This window comes from Trifolium pratense, linkage group LG5 (genome assembly GCF_020283565.1).
Source record: "Trifolium pratense cultivar HEN17-A07 linkage group LG5, ARS_RC_1.1, whole genome shotgun sequence".
NCBI lineage: Eukaryota > Viridiplantae > Streptophyta > Magnoliopsida > Fabales > Fabaceae > Trifolium > Trifolium pratense.
Genome location: NC_060063.1, coordinates 48,719,977 through 48,736,503, shown reverse-complemented (window position 1 = coordinate 48,736,503; position 16,527 = coordinate 48,719,977). Strand labels below are relative to the sequence as shown.

At 33.2% G+C, this 16,527-nt stretch overlaps 3 protein-coding genes across 4 annotated transcripts; 1 reads left to right on the top strand and 2 right to left on the bottom strand.

Moving 5' to 3' along the window:
* Positions 1 to 1,202: 1,202 nt before the first annotated feature.
* LOC123884666 lies at positions 1,203 to 5,556 on the top strand. The gene is made up of 4 exons (XM_045933812.1): positions 1,203 to 1,661; positions 1,752 to 1,836; positions 4,423 to 4,511; positions 5,278 to 5,556. The coding sequence occupies exons 1-4, from the start codon at positions 1,296 to 1,298 to the stop codon at positions 5,419 to 5,421; spliced, it is 684 nt and encodes a 227-aa protein (XP_045789768.1). The 5' UTR covers positions 1,203 to 1,295; the 3' UTR covers positions 5,422 to 5,556.
* An 837-nt stretch (positions 5,557 to 6,393) lies between these two features.
* LOC123884665 (autophagy-related protein 8f) lies at positions 6,394 to 9,241 on the bottom strand. Of its 2 annotated transcripts, none has more exons than XM_045933810.1 (6): positions 9,097 to 9,241; positions 8,617 to 8,658; positions 8,444 to 8,499; positions 7,833 to 7,885; positions 6,888 to 7,006; positions 6,394 to 6,798 (listed from the first exon to the last, which is right to left on the bottom strand). In XM_045933810.1, the coding sequence occupies exons 2-6, from the start codon at positions 8,651 to 8,653 to the stop codon at positions 6,695 to 6,697; spliced, it is 369 nt and encodes a 122-aa protein (XP_045789766.1). In that variant the 5' UTR covers positions 8,654 to 8,658; positions 9,097 to 9,241; the 3' UTR covers positions 6,394 to 6,694. The 2 variants fall into 2 exon arrangements, with proteins under 2 accessions (XP_045789766.1, XP_045789767.1); XM_045933811.1 differs by having other exon boundaries at positions 8,986 to 9,212.
* Positions 9,242 to 11,377: 2,136 nt separating this feature from the next.
* Positions 11,378 to 15,091, bottom strand: LOC123886642. The gene has a single exon (XM_045935942.1). The coding sequence runs from the start codon at positions 14,789 to 14,791 to the stop codon at positions 12,512 to 12,514; it is 2,280 nt and encodes a 759-aa protein (XP_045791898.1). The 5' UTR covers positions 14,792 to 15,091; the 3' UTR covers positions 11,378 to 12,511.
* Between the last annotated feature and the right edge of the window lie 1,436 nt (positions 15,092 to 16,527).

Genomic DNA, 16,527 nt, shown 5'->3' with positions numbered 1-16,527 from the left:
AACAAAGCATTGGTAATAAGTGGTATTTTAAGGATTTTAATAGTTATCTCATGATCAGAAACCAATCAAACAAATCCATATTTCAACACCTATGATCAGGTAGCATAAAATATGCCACAGTCAAACTGGTTTAGCTTAAGTATCATAGTGTCATTCTTGTACATATTTAATTGGCTTAATTAATAAAATGGTCCCTTAAAAATATTTTTGGTTTCAGATTGGTCCCTTAAAGAAAAAAATGTCCAAATAGGTCCCTTAAAGAAAAAAAAGTCCGAATAGGTCCCTTAAAGACATATCCGTTATTCAGTTTGGTCCTATTTAGACCTCTTTTTAGGGACCAAACTGATTAACGGAGATGTCTTTAAGGGACCTATTCGGACTTTTTTTTCTTTAAGGGACCTATTTGGACCTTTTTTTCTTTAAGGGACCAATCTGAAACCAAAAATATCTTTAAGGGACCATTTTATTAATTAAGCCTATTTAATTTTACTTTTTGAATTGTTGATTTGGTGTTGATTAAGAGATCAAATACATTGTTCCTCAAATTTTGGTTTTTTGCACACAAAGCGACAAATACCACTTAAACTTATACTTATTATGGAAATGGATTAATTGAATTTGGTTTTGGTGCAATCAAGCTGCAGTCATGATCTGCCATCCGTCTGATCAAAATCAGACAGGTCAGAATTTACTACAACCCTAATTTTTTTTAAATATAATAATTTTGATACTAAAATATTAACTGTCTGATTTTGATCAGACAATCATGATCTAACTGACTGCATGTCGTCATGGGTGCTGACTATACCCAATTCAGGTCCTTAGGTCCTAGGTTGAATTTAGGTGAAGACGAAAACTCACATGTTAGGAGATCTCGAGTTTGAACTTGGATGAAGACGCTTAACTTAACAATATTGATCGTCAGTTGAGCTAACAGACAATTGTTGATTAACTTACTAAACAACATTTCAATCTAACTATTATTAATTAGTCATCTAAAAATTATGGATAATTCACTAAAAACCAATAAAAATTAGTCGCAAATTTATAAATAAATGAAGTAAAGATTAATTTATGGATACTAAATTTCTCATTGACTAATTCATATAATATAGATTTTTTTTATGGTAATATAGATTAATTTGTAAACAAACAATAGAACATTTGATGTTGAACTGACCTCGGACCATATTAAACCGGTGATGAAAACTAAAACATTAGAAACTTGAGGGGTGTGTGGAGTTTGTAAAACTCAGTGTCCTTAACCTTGACTGGAAGCGCCGACGCTAACCAGAATGGAAGAATCCCTCGCACAATTAGAACGAGTCCAAACCAATCTCCTTGAACGCATATCAAAACTAGAACAACATTCCAATCTTCAATCTGATTCTAATCCCAATCCCCCTCAATCTCACACTGACACTGACACAGTCTCTCGTCTCTCTTCCATTTTACAAACCAACGGCGTCACCGACTTCTCCTTCAAGAGAGTCGCTTCCGATTACTACGATTGGCCCCTCGAAGCGCGTCGCGATGCTCTTAACGCCGCGTCGATTCACCATCTCTGTAAAAGCATTGTTTTAGTTAACACACAAGCCCCTTCCAATGTTGTTGATTGTTCTGATCGAAATAATTCTAAGTACTATGTTGTCGTTGTTCAGGTTCTGTGTTTTTTGTTTTTTAATGTTTTTTTATTCTTTTGTGGCTTAATTAGGTTTTCAATGTAATTTGTTTTTGCTTGTACTTTGCAGTATACTGCTCGGTTCAATGCTGATGCTGTGAAAAACTTTCTATATAACCTCAACAATGGAACTATAGCTAAAAAGAAATTCAACTGTAAGCTACTTTGTTTTGCACGCGATATAAATTAATCATAGTTAAACATGTTTGAAATGCTGAGTTTTTTGAGAATAGTGTAATCATGTTGAGTGAAATCTTGTTGAAGTGTTGAACATTGTGGTACCGTGTTCTATATAAGCTAGTTTATAGCGGATGAACTTATATCGAATAGCTTAAAAAACTAGCTTTTAGCGAATAAGCTAGCTGATTGAATTTGTAGTGTTTGGTATGTTAAGGGTTGAAGTAGCTTATAGATATGAAACGACATAAAAAAGATATGTTAAATTCATATTTAAGTTTTTTCATGTTAAGATGATGGGTAAAATTGAGAGAAAAAAAGATAACCTATAAGCTAATAGAATTAGCTTAGCTTATCAAAATTAGCTTATCAAGATAAGCTATAAGTCAGTAAAAATAAGCTATAAGCTTTTTTTTAAAAAAAAAACAAAGTTACCAAACTAGTCTTTTTTGTCATACGAGCTGATAGGCTATAAGCTCAAAACTTGACATTTCCAAACAGATAGAGTAGCTATTAGGATATATTAGAATTGTGAAGATAATTTGGGCAGAGTTGGTAAAGGAGGTTGGTTTCCCTTCTAAATATGAGTCTTCTCTAGTACCATGAAGACGTGATTTTTTTGTATTGAACACATAATAAGGAAATATTAATGCATTATACATGGGTATGGTGAGATAGGCAAACAAACACTGATTATGCTATGCCTTCCCTAATGTCTTGGTTGCTAGTTGCAACAGCTTAAACATGGATTTTGCTTGGTTATTAAAATAAAACCTAATGGGCTATTCTTGTTGCTTACTGACTCTCCATAGCAACAATCTCATCCTCTTGATATCACAAATTCCGCTGACACCGGCGCTGCAACCCAATTGTCCATATGATTCTTAAATTAGACTTTATGTAGGATTTGTCCCTGAGTTCAAACTCGGTCAAAATCAAGGAAAGCCTTGAAAAGTAGGGATGTGAAACGAACAAAAAGACTAAAGCTTCCCAGCAAATGAAATTTAGTAGTTTTTTTAGGTGAAGATGGGTCTTAATGAGTTGTAATTTGTAAGGACTGTGTTGCAGCAACTCTTAGATGTGTGATGGACATTTGGTGTGCATAGAAGTTGGATAAGTTTATGAGAAACAGTTTAAGTCTCTCATCTTGGGTTGAGGATATTTGAAAGCATGAGGTTATGGCATTGGTTGTCCATGAATCCCTGATGGTGCACAATGCCATAACCTCATGCATAAAAGTGTAAATTTTGGATAATCAACTGTAAATATACATTAGCAACATATGAAAAAGTGAATATTCACATTCATTGAATTAGTTTTGAATGTGCTGCACCGCTTCATTTCTGATCTCTCTACCTTGAACTTTTGCAATTCGATTGTAGGGGATGGGACCATATAAACCCTTGACTGTGTAATGGTTTGGCGTGAACTGAACATTTTGAATGGCATATAATGAAGGAAATTTGCTAGATAAAATGAAAATTAGGAGTTCACTTTGTTTGTAGTTCGCTTCTTGGAAGTATATTCACCATTGGAACATATTTTTTGTATGTCTTAATTGATTTTTAATGCACTATCTTGTCTAAATTATCTACCTTTTACTTCTGCAAACTGCAGCAACATATGAGATTGTGGTGAAACTGTGACCATAAACCTTTGGCAATGTTATAGTTTTTCCATGAAAATTATACGTGGCAGATATATGAAGGAAATCTATGATCGCATGAAACTTTGGGAGGTCCATGCTTGCTGAAACCCATATGTTCCTGCAATGAACACGGGGTTGATCACCTGGACTGGTGACGTGATCTCCTCGCTTCTTCTCGTGCGCTCCTTCTCCAAAGTGAGGGGATGTGTGTTTACCTGTAAAGACACTCTAATGCCAAAGTAAGGCGAGGTGAAAAGTAGGGATTTGGTGAGATATGAATTGAATGTGTTCTACCTAGGGGGGAAAACCCCCAATTTATAGTAGTTTGTAGCTTCCGAGCTTGGATACACTCCTCTGTTCTGATTGGTTGATCATGTTCCACGTTCTGGGAGTTGTTAAGGCGTAGTTGGGGTAGGAGTTATCATTCTGTTCCCCGATATCCACGATTATGGGTACGCGCCTGGCTAGTGCTCTTATCCATAGATAAGGCCACTTCCTCTCAGCTGTAATATTGGTAACCGTTCCGCATGCCATGTCCTTGACTCTCATCTTGCCTTGTTGATTGGTCTTACTTGATTGGACCAGCTAATTGGGTCTGGCTTTTGATTTATACATATTGGACTGATGTTATCAATATCATAGTCTGATTGATCTTCAGGTTGGGCTTCGTCCATACCATTATACCATCACTTTGCTACCAGTTATGTTTGAAGAGTATTCATCGTGTGAAAATGGTCTTTATATGCTGTAACCCATGTCCATATGATCATTGCGGTTTTCCTTATCAGACCTTTTGGACAATTCTCATGTTATCCATTTTCCCTTTATTTTTAAATATTTGAAATTTCTATTAATTATATTTGCATCCTATTATTGCTTGGAAGGTAATAATATTGTTAATTGTTAATAATTACAGTGAGGCTGGCTCCTGAGGAAATATCAGCGGAGTTAACTGGATATGGGCACAATGGCGTAACTTGTATTGGCATGAAAACCGGCATTCCGGTAAAAACGAACTTGTGGATTAAGATTGGAATATTAATTCTTATAATTTTTTGTATATAATAACATCTTCCATATTGACAATTACAATGAAATAATCCCTCACTCACCGTGTTATCATATTGAACATATTGTCATTCACTTGTATTGGTAATTATTTTGGCTTGTTCAAAAAAACTTGCTTTGGTAATTGATGCAACCAATGATCAACAGAAGATAAAAGATAAATGGCTCTCTTACCGGCTTACTTAGTGTTTACAGATTAAAAGTTATGACCTCCCTGTTTTACTGACATTTCTTTGGCATGTTCTTTGTACACGGCCACATTATCTCCGCTCTAGCATGTTTACGGAGGGTTCTTTGAGAAGGCCCCCTATTTAGGATCCATGTTCTCACGGAGCATCTGTATAAGATCTACTGTTCCAATCTTTCTTCCAACTTTTAGGCCAGTTAAATAAATCTATGTTTTGTCTGTCTGTCCCTCTTAAATCCAGGTCTAATGACAGAAGAAGGCATGCAATCTTTTGTGCATGTTAACAATTGACCGTTTGCGTTGAATTATACGCAATTGATTTTGTTAGTCTCTAGACTACCTTACACATGGTCTGCTAATTAAATAACCATTTGTTCTGTTATTGTATTACATTCAAATGATAATTCAATCTCTTTCAGTTAGATATCGTGATGCCTTGTCTATAGAATATTAGCTTTCAGCTTCTTTGGATGAAGCCATTGTAAAGCTAACTCCAGATATATGGGTTTATTTCAGGTGATTTTGGATGAAGCCATTGTAAAGCTAACTCCAGATTTCTTTTGGTTGGGTGGTGGTGAGGTTGATCTGAAGCTAGGGATACGGACATCCGAATTAATCAAATTTATCAACCCATTCATTGTCAGCTGTAGCAGTAATTGATTTTGTTGGTTAGCATAGGGGTCAGGATAAGTTAAGGTTGGATGAGTGTCATTTTCAACTTTCCATTATTGATCTTTATACGATTGGAATTTGAATTGTTGTCCACTGAGGAAGGTATTTATATTTTGTAGCAAATTTTGTGCTGTGAAGATAATTTTTTCTATGAAAGTAAGTATTAAATGCAACCAGCACCATGGCTTATTTTATATTTAGTGAAAGTTAATAATTGATTTTCTTACAAGTTTGACACATGAAGTAAAAAGCTTTAGTTTTTTAGACAGATCTAAGATCATCTCTACTAGGATTGCATTACTGAATCCTTAAAAGATTGGTCCTCACTTAGTTTCACCATTGAAGGTGGTACTTATGACTGTCACAATAACGTGTAAGGATGGGTCCTCACTTAGTCCTTAAATGGGTGCATTATTGGAGTAGATGCATTTTAGCTTGACACGATAGAAAGACTAAAAGTGCATTAAGCAATTCTACCTTGATTGTACTATTGGAAAAAGCGATGCAAGGTCTCTTAAAAACTGTTGTAACTTGGTCCATACTTCAAGTTAAATGTTATTTGTAATAATATTTGGGTGCATTTAACTTAACCTTACAATTGAACCACATTGGTTGGAGATACGGAACCCCGGTTAACGGTGGCGGAGCCAGAAAATTTATAAAGCATGGGTAAAATTTCAGTTTTGAATTTTGCCCTAAACTAATCCCTAAAAATCCTAGATTTGTCCTAAATTAATCACTAAAAATACCAAAATTTTTGGAAGAGCCTTGGCAAGTGCCTGGCTTGCTGGGCAGTGCCCTGCCTGTTAACCAAACAACTACAGGTGATATGTGTGGTTATTGACTTTGACACGAAACGTGCACAGCTCTAGCTGAAAACCAAGTTGGAACCATAACCTAATAATTTTACACAAGAAAACCGAAGCAAGATAGTACATAAACAATCTTTAATTGTCAACATTTCTCTACCAAGCAACTTTTTTTTTGGATAGGCATATCTTAATCTTAGCTGATTAAAATTCAGATAAATTCACCTATTCACTTGTACCTTACAAAATACATTAGGATAGCATGATGAACAATCAATGAAAGAGTTGAAACACTAAACGTGGAAACTTTTCAACATTGAACAGGTTCTTAGAATTTACATACAACTGTACATGGCATTGAAAACAATGTTCGTTGTTATTAAGTAGCATTGTGAAATTATGAACAAGCCAATGAGGGAGCAGCAGATCAAATACTGTAAATCTATGAACTGCTACTGCAAAATCAGATCCCCAAAGGTGTTCTCCCCACTGTAAGTAACATAAAGAAACCCATCTTCATCCTTCTTCTCATCGTATATGGCTGACATTATTGCTCCTGTGAAAATAGAGGAATCCCATTCAACTTCTCTAAATTACAAGACTGAAGAATCATTGACAAAAAATGTCTAATTTACTGAAGTTTACCTGTAGGTGGAAGGACATTGTCCACAAAAATAAAGATTGCCTTTTCTGCGCTTAGTTTAATTCTTTTACGGATAACATAGACAAACTGTCCAACTGTGAGATCGGCAGGGACAAGGTACCTACAATCAATTCAGTCAGTTTGATAGCTACGAAAGAAGACACACGGTTGATAAATGCCAAATATACACCCTGGCAATTCTATACACCAAATGACACTAGCATAAATAATTTCACAAACTTTATGACGAACAAAACCTAGTCCATCATAAAATATACAGTTATCTGACAGAAGCAAATACAAGTCCATGACTGTCAAGCTAAACAAAAACCAGACACACACACACACAAAAATCGAATTCTTATTGAAACATACAATTTAAATTCTGTTTATCTAATTCAAAGTTCAAGACCTCATGTAAACTGGAAAGGTATATACAATAGAAATTGTATGCAAATTCAAAAAAACAAAATGTTGTGCAATGTTTGCATTATATTTTCTTTAAAAAGTATGGCGTATATAGCAATGGGTGAAAACAGTTTTAACTTATGTGAAGCTTTGTGAGCATGGCTTTCATGATGATACACACTTTTAATCCAATGTGGATATTGTGAAAAGTTCATCTGCTAAAACATATTCATGGAGCAAGCTTCTAAATCCACAAACTTTTGACTTGTAAAGTTGTAACAATTGAACATTTATTTAGGCAAAAGGGGGGAGAATCCTAAAATTCAGAGATATTGCTCCAGAAAACGATGATCTTTCACCATTCTCTTATTCTGGCTAACAACCTCTGTTATCAAATATATGCTCATTGTGTTATAATATAATACAAATAATATCAAATCTGCTATACCATTTTTCTTTCTATTTGAAGGACAAACATACAAGTAGAAACAATTGATGTTGCATTTCAAGATTATATGAACTTTATTACAAAATCTTACTTCTTTTTGTCAATACTTGGGATATCACTTCTTTCTGCTTTCTCCACAATCACCTTCAGGCACGTCAAGATACAATTTAGCATAATAACAAGAATCTATCAGAAATGTACATTTTAAAGTAAACCCTAGATCGGCATGAATTGACTTTAGTCAGTATTTAATAGTATATGTTTCTTCCCATAAACTAAAAGTTACCCCCATCTCTAAAACTCAATACTAATATATCTCATTAAATTGCACAAGTCAACACAAACAACAATAAATCTCAAACATTACCGTCAAAAAAACAATAAATCTCAAACACCAAATATGTAATCATCCAATATACATTTATCAACATTAACCTAGTTTCTCTTCATGAAAGGTCGTTGATGAATCATCAAAGACCCCACACACTAGCCAAATCATGGCATGATCAGATGAATGATAAAACCGATAAAAAAACAAAACTTAAACAGCAAAATACATTTATGGAAAAAATTGAAAAGCATTGTATCTTCAAGAAGAAACAAATTATATAAAAGAACATTGCTTCTGCTACAAATATATGATTCACTTAAATGGCATCAATAATTGGTAATTGCAAAGGCAAAGTGACTACTAATTCTCACCGGGATTCTGTCAGGGTATTTCTCCCTGATCCTAGCAGCCTCAGCTCTTCTCTTCTCTGTACACAAAACAAACCATTTATTTGCTTATCAGTTATTACTCAACCTTCCAAACACACAATTAAATTAATTAAATCATCAACCCAAAAAGAAAGAAAAAAAAATCATTTTTTTACCAAGATCATGTTCTTGTTTGAAGTAACTCTTTGCCATTCTTCCTGAAAATAGCATCAAACAAAAGTCAATCAAACCATGGCATCACTCAATCACCCAACAAAGAGATGAATAATTCATCAATCACTCAATTAAAAAAATTACAGATAAATAAATAAAAGGGGCATCTTCAAATGAAAAAAAAATAAAAATCTCCCAAATCATCAATAATCACGAAAAGCAAGATAATCGAAAATTGACCCAAACAAAATTGACTAAAAAAGCCCTAAATTTTGACATGAAATTAAACAAAATCCTAAATTTCAGATAATTTGTATATATAGTTTCCGATCATCATCTACAGTCAAGAGAATTTAGGAAAAGAGAAAAACCTCTAATAATTGAAAATTACAAAAGCGGTGGAAGAAAATCTGGTGGTGGTAGATTAATAATAAGTTTGAAAACCCTAAACGTAAAAGCTGAAAAATTGAAGCAAAGTGAACCTCGTAAGTCGATCGAAAAATAGAAGAAAATGAACGCTGTAATGATAAGTTGTTAAACGGAACTCCAAGAAAAGGAGTGTTTGCTTCACGAAAAGATAAACATCGCTGCTTTGCTTACTTTAATAGCCTTTTTTTTTACAACTATTAATTAATTATTTATTAATTAACTGGATTTTGTTTTATAAATATTTTCTATTTTTACTTAATTGGATTTGGATAGGTTGTTGAAAGAAAAAATTTAGATTCATTAAAGAATTTAACTCTTCTTTTTAATTTTTTTGGTTACAGAATTTAACTCTTCTACTATATGATATCTTTTACGGGCACACGACGAGTTGTCATCGAGTCATAATTATTTATACTCGTACCTCTAGTATATATTTGAAGTGGTGACCTTAATTTCTAATACCAAATTATCGATGGAGGCTCCATATGCATATAAGGTGCAACTCGGTTTGGGGGAGTGGTTCATAACCTTTCCCCAAACCCCCTAATTGAGGTGGTGAGGTGAAGGGAGGAGGCCCTATAGGGTAGGGGAGCTGTAATTACCATCTTCTGTGAGCCTCTAAAATAGGCCGATTTAATAGTTTGTGTAAGTGATGAAACATTTAATGAAAACCTAATATCATGTGTAGGCATTTTTTATTTTGTTACAATATCATGTGTAGGTATGAAGTTAGAGGCGATTTTTTGACCATTTAATTAAGGAATTCAAACTTCTTACTATTTTTTTAGAGGTTTAAAATTTAAACTTTTTACTATTTAGATCAATTTATTGTTAGTGACTTATTGAATGTGAATGTCTAGTAAAAAAAATTCATTACACTAGTGCACCTCTATTTATTAATTTTAAATAATATATCTCAAACAAATAAGTAAATATATGTAAATAAGGGAATGATTTCTCTAAGGTCTTCTTACATTGGAGCTTGGACGGACACTATCTCCTAATCTAATCTAAATTTTCATGAAATTCACAAACAAATTATCTTTTGCATCAAGCATCTTATAATTTTGTGGCATTTATCAGTTATTTTGAGTGTGTAGATAAGGAAATGAGGATGGTTGGAAGTGGTGAGTACTTTTCATGGATTTATATCTATTTATAGTTATAATATTTATCATGTGAGTTTCCGAATAGAGTGATGGAGACGGATAGGAGTTTAGGAATAAGGGTATATTCTTTTTGGAGACACAGAAGAGTTTTGGAATAGAATAATCAGTATATTCTTTTTGGAGATTTTATTTTGTTTTTGAAATAGAAAGAAAATTGGATTTTTTTTTAAAAAAATTATTACTTATGGAGATTTGTTTTATAAACACTCACCTTATTTGGTTGTGGGAGCTAAAACAAGATGAATATCTTTTATTAAATTTTATAAACACAAAATTTCAGATCTCATAGAAACGAGCGAGACAAATTTTGGTATTAGAGGAGTAGACCGGATCTAACACATCTGTGCAAGAGTTCTATTCAATATACACTCGCATGAGAATATAGAACCGTTTAATTTAAAATGAAGTAAATTTAATTAAGATATTAAATTCAAGTGATCAAGGAGTTTTTTAGTTTAAAATGATTCAATATATACTCGCAAGAGATATTACTAGTAAATTTGCTCACATGAAGAAAGATGATATGCCCCTGCGCAAGGATGATAGGCACAATGAAGAAAGATGAGATTTGTGACTCTTCTTAAAATTCAAAATGTTACTTGTTAGTAATTGTTATCGGGTTATATTAATTAATGGTTAGAGTTTCACCTCTCAATCTACTTTTCAAATGAGAAAAATATTATTAGCATTTTTAGAGTGTATTTAGATGTTCTTCAATTTTTGTAGATTCTTCACTCAAATGAAGATGACAATTGATAAAATTTTATTAGCTTGAGGGGGATTTGCTAACATTCTGAAATTGGTGATCAAAACCTCTTGTAAAAATTTGCGATGGGTAAATTAGGTTATACCATATAGTATAGAAATTAGTAGACTGAATATTTTTAATCAAACTAATTGATAAATATAAAATGATAAAAATAAGGGAAAATTATTTATAAGGTCAAAGGTATAGTAAAATGACACTTTCAAGTTAGTTTATGCAAGTGCAATTCAATTCAATTGATAACCGGTAGTTCATATTCGAATCTATGATTTTACACTTTGCACATTTAAAATGACGGTTTAAGTAAGCAGGTTTCCCAACAAGGTTAGTTACTGCTAAATGACGGTGGAAACTTCATGTTAATATCACAGTAACCCTAAAAAAAGTATTTAATGTGATACTTAAGCTATGAGACTCTTTCAAACAATAGATTTGTCCTTTCTTTTTAATGTGTCTATAGATGAAGTGACAAACACCACATAAAACTCGTACACACAACTGCAAGGTCTGAATTCAAATCTAAGTAAAAATGTCTAACGTAACAATTTCAACATTGCTAGTTGAGCAGCTAGCAATACATGTCTTCGATATCTTGGACTGGTGGAAGATGCATTCAAGTCGACTGTCAGTCCTAGCTAACATTGCAGAGGGGATTTGCTACCCAATACTTGTGTCCCTCCTGATGAAGTTTGAAGATAGAGGAGCTTTCTATTTGTGAGGTATCCTGTATTCTACAAAGCTTTGAGAATGTAGTTTGATATGCCTTTACTTATATGAACATTATTTGTCTATGGTGTTTGAGCATACAAAGGGACAAATTAAGAAACTGTGAAATATATTATAGGCTAAAAAGATGGATCATCTTAAAGCAAGACCTTGATAAACTTCAGATTCCTTAAGAGTATCATTTGTCTATGTTCTGTGGTTTCCTGCAGATTATAGTGTTTGACAGATTATAGTAGTTATCTGGACCTTATAGTAGTTATCTGCAGATTATGTTTTATGGACGAGTGTTTGACAGATTATAGTAGTTATCTGAGATAAATTAAACCAAAGATATTGGTTTAATCTGATTATTAATGGTTTGAGTGTTTTTCAGATTATTAAGTAATAGTAGTGGTTTATACCAATGGTTTGAGTGCTTGACTGCCTGACTGAACCATAAAAACACAGCAGTTTAAGTGTCAGACCAAAACAGCATAATCAAACACAACCAGGCCGAGAGGCAAACCCCGAGAACCAACTGGTCGATACCACCATTATCGAAGATGTGTTCACCAATCAGCGCATTATAAAATAGTGTTCTATTCCAGCAACAACTATTGATCATCTACTATACAATTTTTGTAATCTTTCTATATATTACTCGCAAGTTTTTATTGCAGGTTGACTTGTTAATGATGTGGAATTGTAGATCTTACCTCATAATATAACTTCATCAATCTACAAACTTTATACATACATGAAACAAAAACTATAAGCTTTTTCAACAATCTTTGTACAAAATTGTAAGACTATCAGTACCTCTAGCTTTTATTCAATATTTAGGCAAAGATCCCTTAATTTAGCAGGATCTGTGTAGGCATCATTCTCCTCCTGTGAAGACAGTTCAGAGGGATAACAGAAACTCTTCTGCTTATGCATTAAATGCCAATCTTCAACATTAGTCCCGCGGCAAAAATTAACTCTAGGAAAAGCTCTCTTTTCAAGCATTTCTATAATCTTCTTTGTTTTACCTAGAATATAAACCGCTTGTCTAACACGATCCTCCCTCTCTTCAATACTAGTACTCAAACACTTTGTGGATATCACATGAGGCAAGTTTGTTAAACATGCACCCAATATATCAGAAATCATCACTATCAAAACTTCAAACAGCTTCTCACTAGCATTATGGCCTCTTACAACATCTTGATTCAACAGAAGAATGGTTTTTGTTAATCTGTACATTGCATTAGAAGCCAATACCTTTGTAGGCCATGCTGAAGGACTTACCTTAATACATACATAATTATATTTTGCTTTATATTTCTCATACCTTGTTTTTGCAAGCTCAGCTAGTGTCTCAAGTGTTTCTTTGAGACACTTGCTTTGAAGAGAGAGTTTATAAAGATCAACATCGAGCCACTTTCCATAAAGATCAGCTCCAAGCCACACAATTTCAGCTGCTTTCCTAACTTTAATCAATTTTCCATCTTTGTCAATGTTGTTTTCTATGAACTTCACATAGGGTAGCCCTTCATTTATAGTACTAATCAAATTTTTCACCAAATACTTCTCAATATTTGGCAAAGCACCAATAATGCTTACTAGTGTCACAATAGGAAGTGACCAACTATATGGAGGAGGTTCAACTCCATGCAAAGGTAGAATTTGATCACAATCAAATTCTGCAACTCCTTTAAATCCCTGCAACATCGAACATTTTTTCTCCAATAACTCCATAACAAGTTTTGGCTGCTGTTTTTCACCTTGTTGAACCCAATGAATAGTTGCATCCCAATTTTCTTTCATCATCACTTCAACCAACTCTTCCTCGCCTTCGAGATGTAGAATAAACCGTCGTAAATCCTGCTTTGTGCCTGATCCTAGACTCGAAGTGCTAGAACCGAATTTCAAGGTCCAAGTCCTAAAATACTCACAGAATCCCAAAATCCAATACATAGGAAAAATTGAAGCATATTGTGCAGCTTTACACAACATAACTATCACAATCTGTAGTTTAATACAGAAACACACCAGAATCAGTTTTACATCATGAGCCAACTTCCTAAACCACCGATTACGAATCCGAAAACTAATTGGACTGTCTCGAACCAACACTAACGTATCAGTCCAATAACTTTCCACTTGAAAAACTCTCTTGGTGTTCCTTTTTCTCACATTTGGACACCTATATTTAACAGCAGAAAACCATCTTAAAGCCGGAGCAATAGTACCAACACCAACAGCACCAACTTGAACTATAAGAATCAAGATTGTAGACCACTTATAATCACATTCACCGGTACAAAATTTAACCGACCAAGGCATTAAATAAGAACGAAGCATCGCTTCGAGTAAAGTCAAAGTACTCAAAACACAAAAAGCACCAGAAGCAGTACATGAAACTGACCTTCCAAGTATAAATTGAGGACTACTAGTATGAGCCATCATCCAAAATTTCATCAATTCATCTCTTAGTTTATCAGTAACATTACTAAATTCTTGTTCTTTTTGCTTTGAGATTTCTCTCAAAACTTCTTCATTCATCTGATACTTCAACTCCATGTAATGTTTCATCTTTGGTAAACACAAAGCAGAAGAAGTCATAATCATCAACAAAACAATCATAAGAAACATCATAACACCATGTTCAACCCAAAACTCATAAATAACACCAGTTACAAACTGAATACAAATATTAACAATCATTGTAATCACTAAAATAGCCATAGCCAAAACATTCATCATGGTTTCACTATTCTGTGTTGCACCAAGAGAAGGCATAGAATTAGCCATGATTGTGCAGATTATAGCACTGCTTGCAAGTTTTGCTAGCTGATCATGACGGTGAGGCATAGGTGTGTTGAGATCAACGGAGAGTTTAACGGTAACGGCGATTATGGTTAATGAAGTTGCATTAAGACAAAAATATTTACTAGGGAACCATAGTTTGCGAGCTTTGAAACCTTTGATGAGATCTGCAGACATTGAAATGAGACATAGAAGTGATGCTATTGCTATGTAGATTCCTATCCATGGCATAGGTTTGCTGAATTCTGTGTCATCTAAGTTTCCTTCACTGTTGCACATGTTTTTTGCCATCTTCATTCTTCACTGCTTCTGCTGTTAAGGTCTTGTTTTCTAATTCAACCAAATGACTAATATTGTTTGTGGTTGATTTAGGAAAATGTTTTGTTTCCACTTTGACAACCACATGTTCTGTTTTCCAAGTTCTATTATATACACTAATAAATAACCAACATGAGTTGACCCCGATGCGACCTTAGAACGTGCTTCTCTTAAAGGGCTCAGGTTCAAACGCTTCAGTGTCACCACTTTCTGTCCATACAAAATAAAACTCTGACTTTTGTTGAGACATGTCAATGAACGGTGGAATTGATATCATCGGATTAGTCGGTCTTTGAGTCCGGATATCAAGTCTTTAAAAAATGAAAAATATTAAATAAGGACTAATAAATAATGGTCACATATGGTAAAAATTGCAGAAACATTTGATATGTTGAGGTGCGAATTTTAATCTATATCTATAATTTCTTACTTTTTTTAGTATCTAGTGTATGAGTTATGCTACTAATTTTATAATACTGAAAAATAATAGTAAAAATCATATTTCTATGGGGAATTATTGAGGGTGTAAATATGATTATTATAGTGTGAATTATTGATTGATGATGTTTTAGACTATGAATGATTTGTTTTATATGATGGAATGTTGTTGAAAATTGTTAAGATGAAATTGTGAATACGATGAATGTGTTACTATGTGGTAAGAATTAAGGAGAAGAAACTAGAATGTTTATTGACAGTGCAGACAAGATTAGGTACATAAAACGTCAAACATTAGGTGACACATTGATGAAGAAGTATGTGACGTACGGCGAAATATTCAAATCCAGCTTGTATTAGTTTTCATCTTTCAATTTTGTCATAATTGAGAAAAATAATAATTTCATGAAAAAAATAGAAGGTAGCATACTAGCATTGTTGTTCACTTGTTCCCTCTAATTTATTTATTTGAAATATACAAAGGTATGTTTGATTCTATGGTGATAAAAATTGATTTTGAATTAAATTAATTCTCATTAAAATTAAAATTGAGCTGAAGATAAAGTGATTGTTTAAATATATTTATATAAAAGTGAGTTGAACTTTTGAGTGTAAAAAATAATTTTAGAAAATAAATTACAATTTTTAACTTCAAGTATATTCAATTTTAGAGGCAAAAAAAATCTTACTCTAGAGAAATCAAATATATAAAAATTAATTTTACACTTCTATAATCAATTTTTACCCTTAAAAATCAAACCATACGAATGAGTTTTTTCCCCTTTCTCATGGTAGAATGGTCTTTGCATTTAATTTACGTCTTGATTTTGATGGCAAGTTCCTTAATCAGTCCCGACCCCACCCATATCTCGGCATACGGTTTCCATTAGTTGCTCCACTTTGTCGACTAAGGTGTGTGAGTGTGACCATCTAGGAACTTCTTTATGGATTTCGTCTCCCCCACATTTTTTATTAAAAATGGTTTGGTCTTTCTCTTCAGTTCTAATCGCGTCGAATAAGAATTTTTTTTCCTTTCTTTTTTCTTCGGATAAAATTTCTACTTGTTCATGTTCTGGAAATAAATAAAGTCCGTCAAAATTCAAACTTGATACTAACTTTTTCGAAAATTCAGTGATTAAGTTAACAAAAAAACTAATTTCAATTAATAATAATTTTCTATCAAATTGATCTATTTTATGTTTCAATTATTGATCATTACTATTACTAGAAAGAAGGAGACCATGAATCCTATTTATCAAAATAGAATTTGTTGTTAA

Coding starts and splice junctions, on each gene's coding strand:
- LOC123884666 (XM_045933812.1), top strand. CDS start 1,296: ATGGAAGAATCCCTCGCACAATTAGAACGAGTCCAAACCAATCTCCTT. Junction 1,662..1,751: donor ACTATGTTGTCGTTGTTCAG/GTTCTGTGTTTT, acceptor TGTACTTTGCAG/TATACTGCTCGGTTCAATGC. Junction 4,512..5,277: donor GCATGAAAACCGGCATTCCG/GTAAAAACGAAC, acceptor GGTTTATTTCAG/GTGATTTTGGATGAAGCCAT.
- LOC123886642 (XM_045935942.1), bottom strand. CDS start 14,791: ATGAAGATGGCAAAAAACATGTGCAACAGTGAAGGAAACTTAGATGAC.
- LOC123884665 (XM_045933810.1), bottom strand. CDS start 8,653: ATGGCAAAGAGTTACTTCAAACAAGAACATGATCTTG. Junction 7,886..8,443: donor AATACCCTGACAGAATCCCG/GTGAGAATTAGT, acceptor ACGTGCCTGAAG/GTGATTGTGGAGAAAGCAGA. Junction 7,007..7,832: donor CCAAGTATTGACAAAAAGAA/GTAAGATTTTGT, acceptor AATTGATTGTAG/GTACCTTGTCCCTGCCGATC.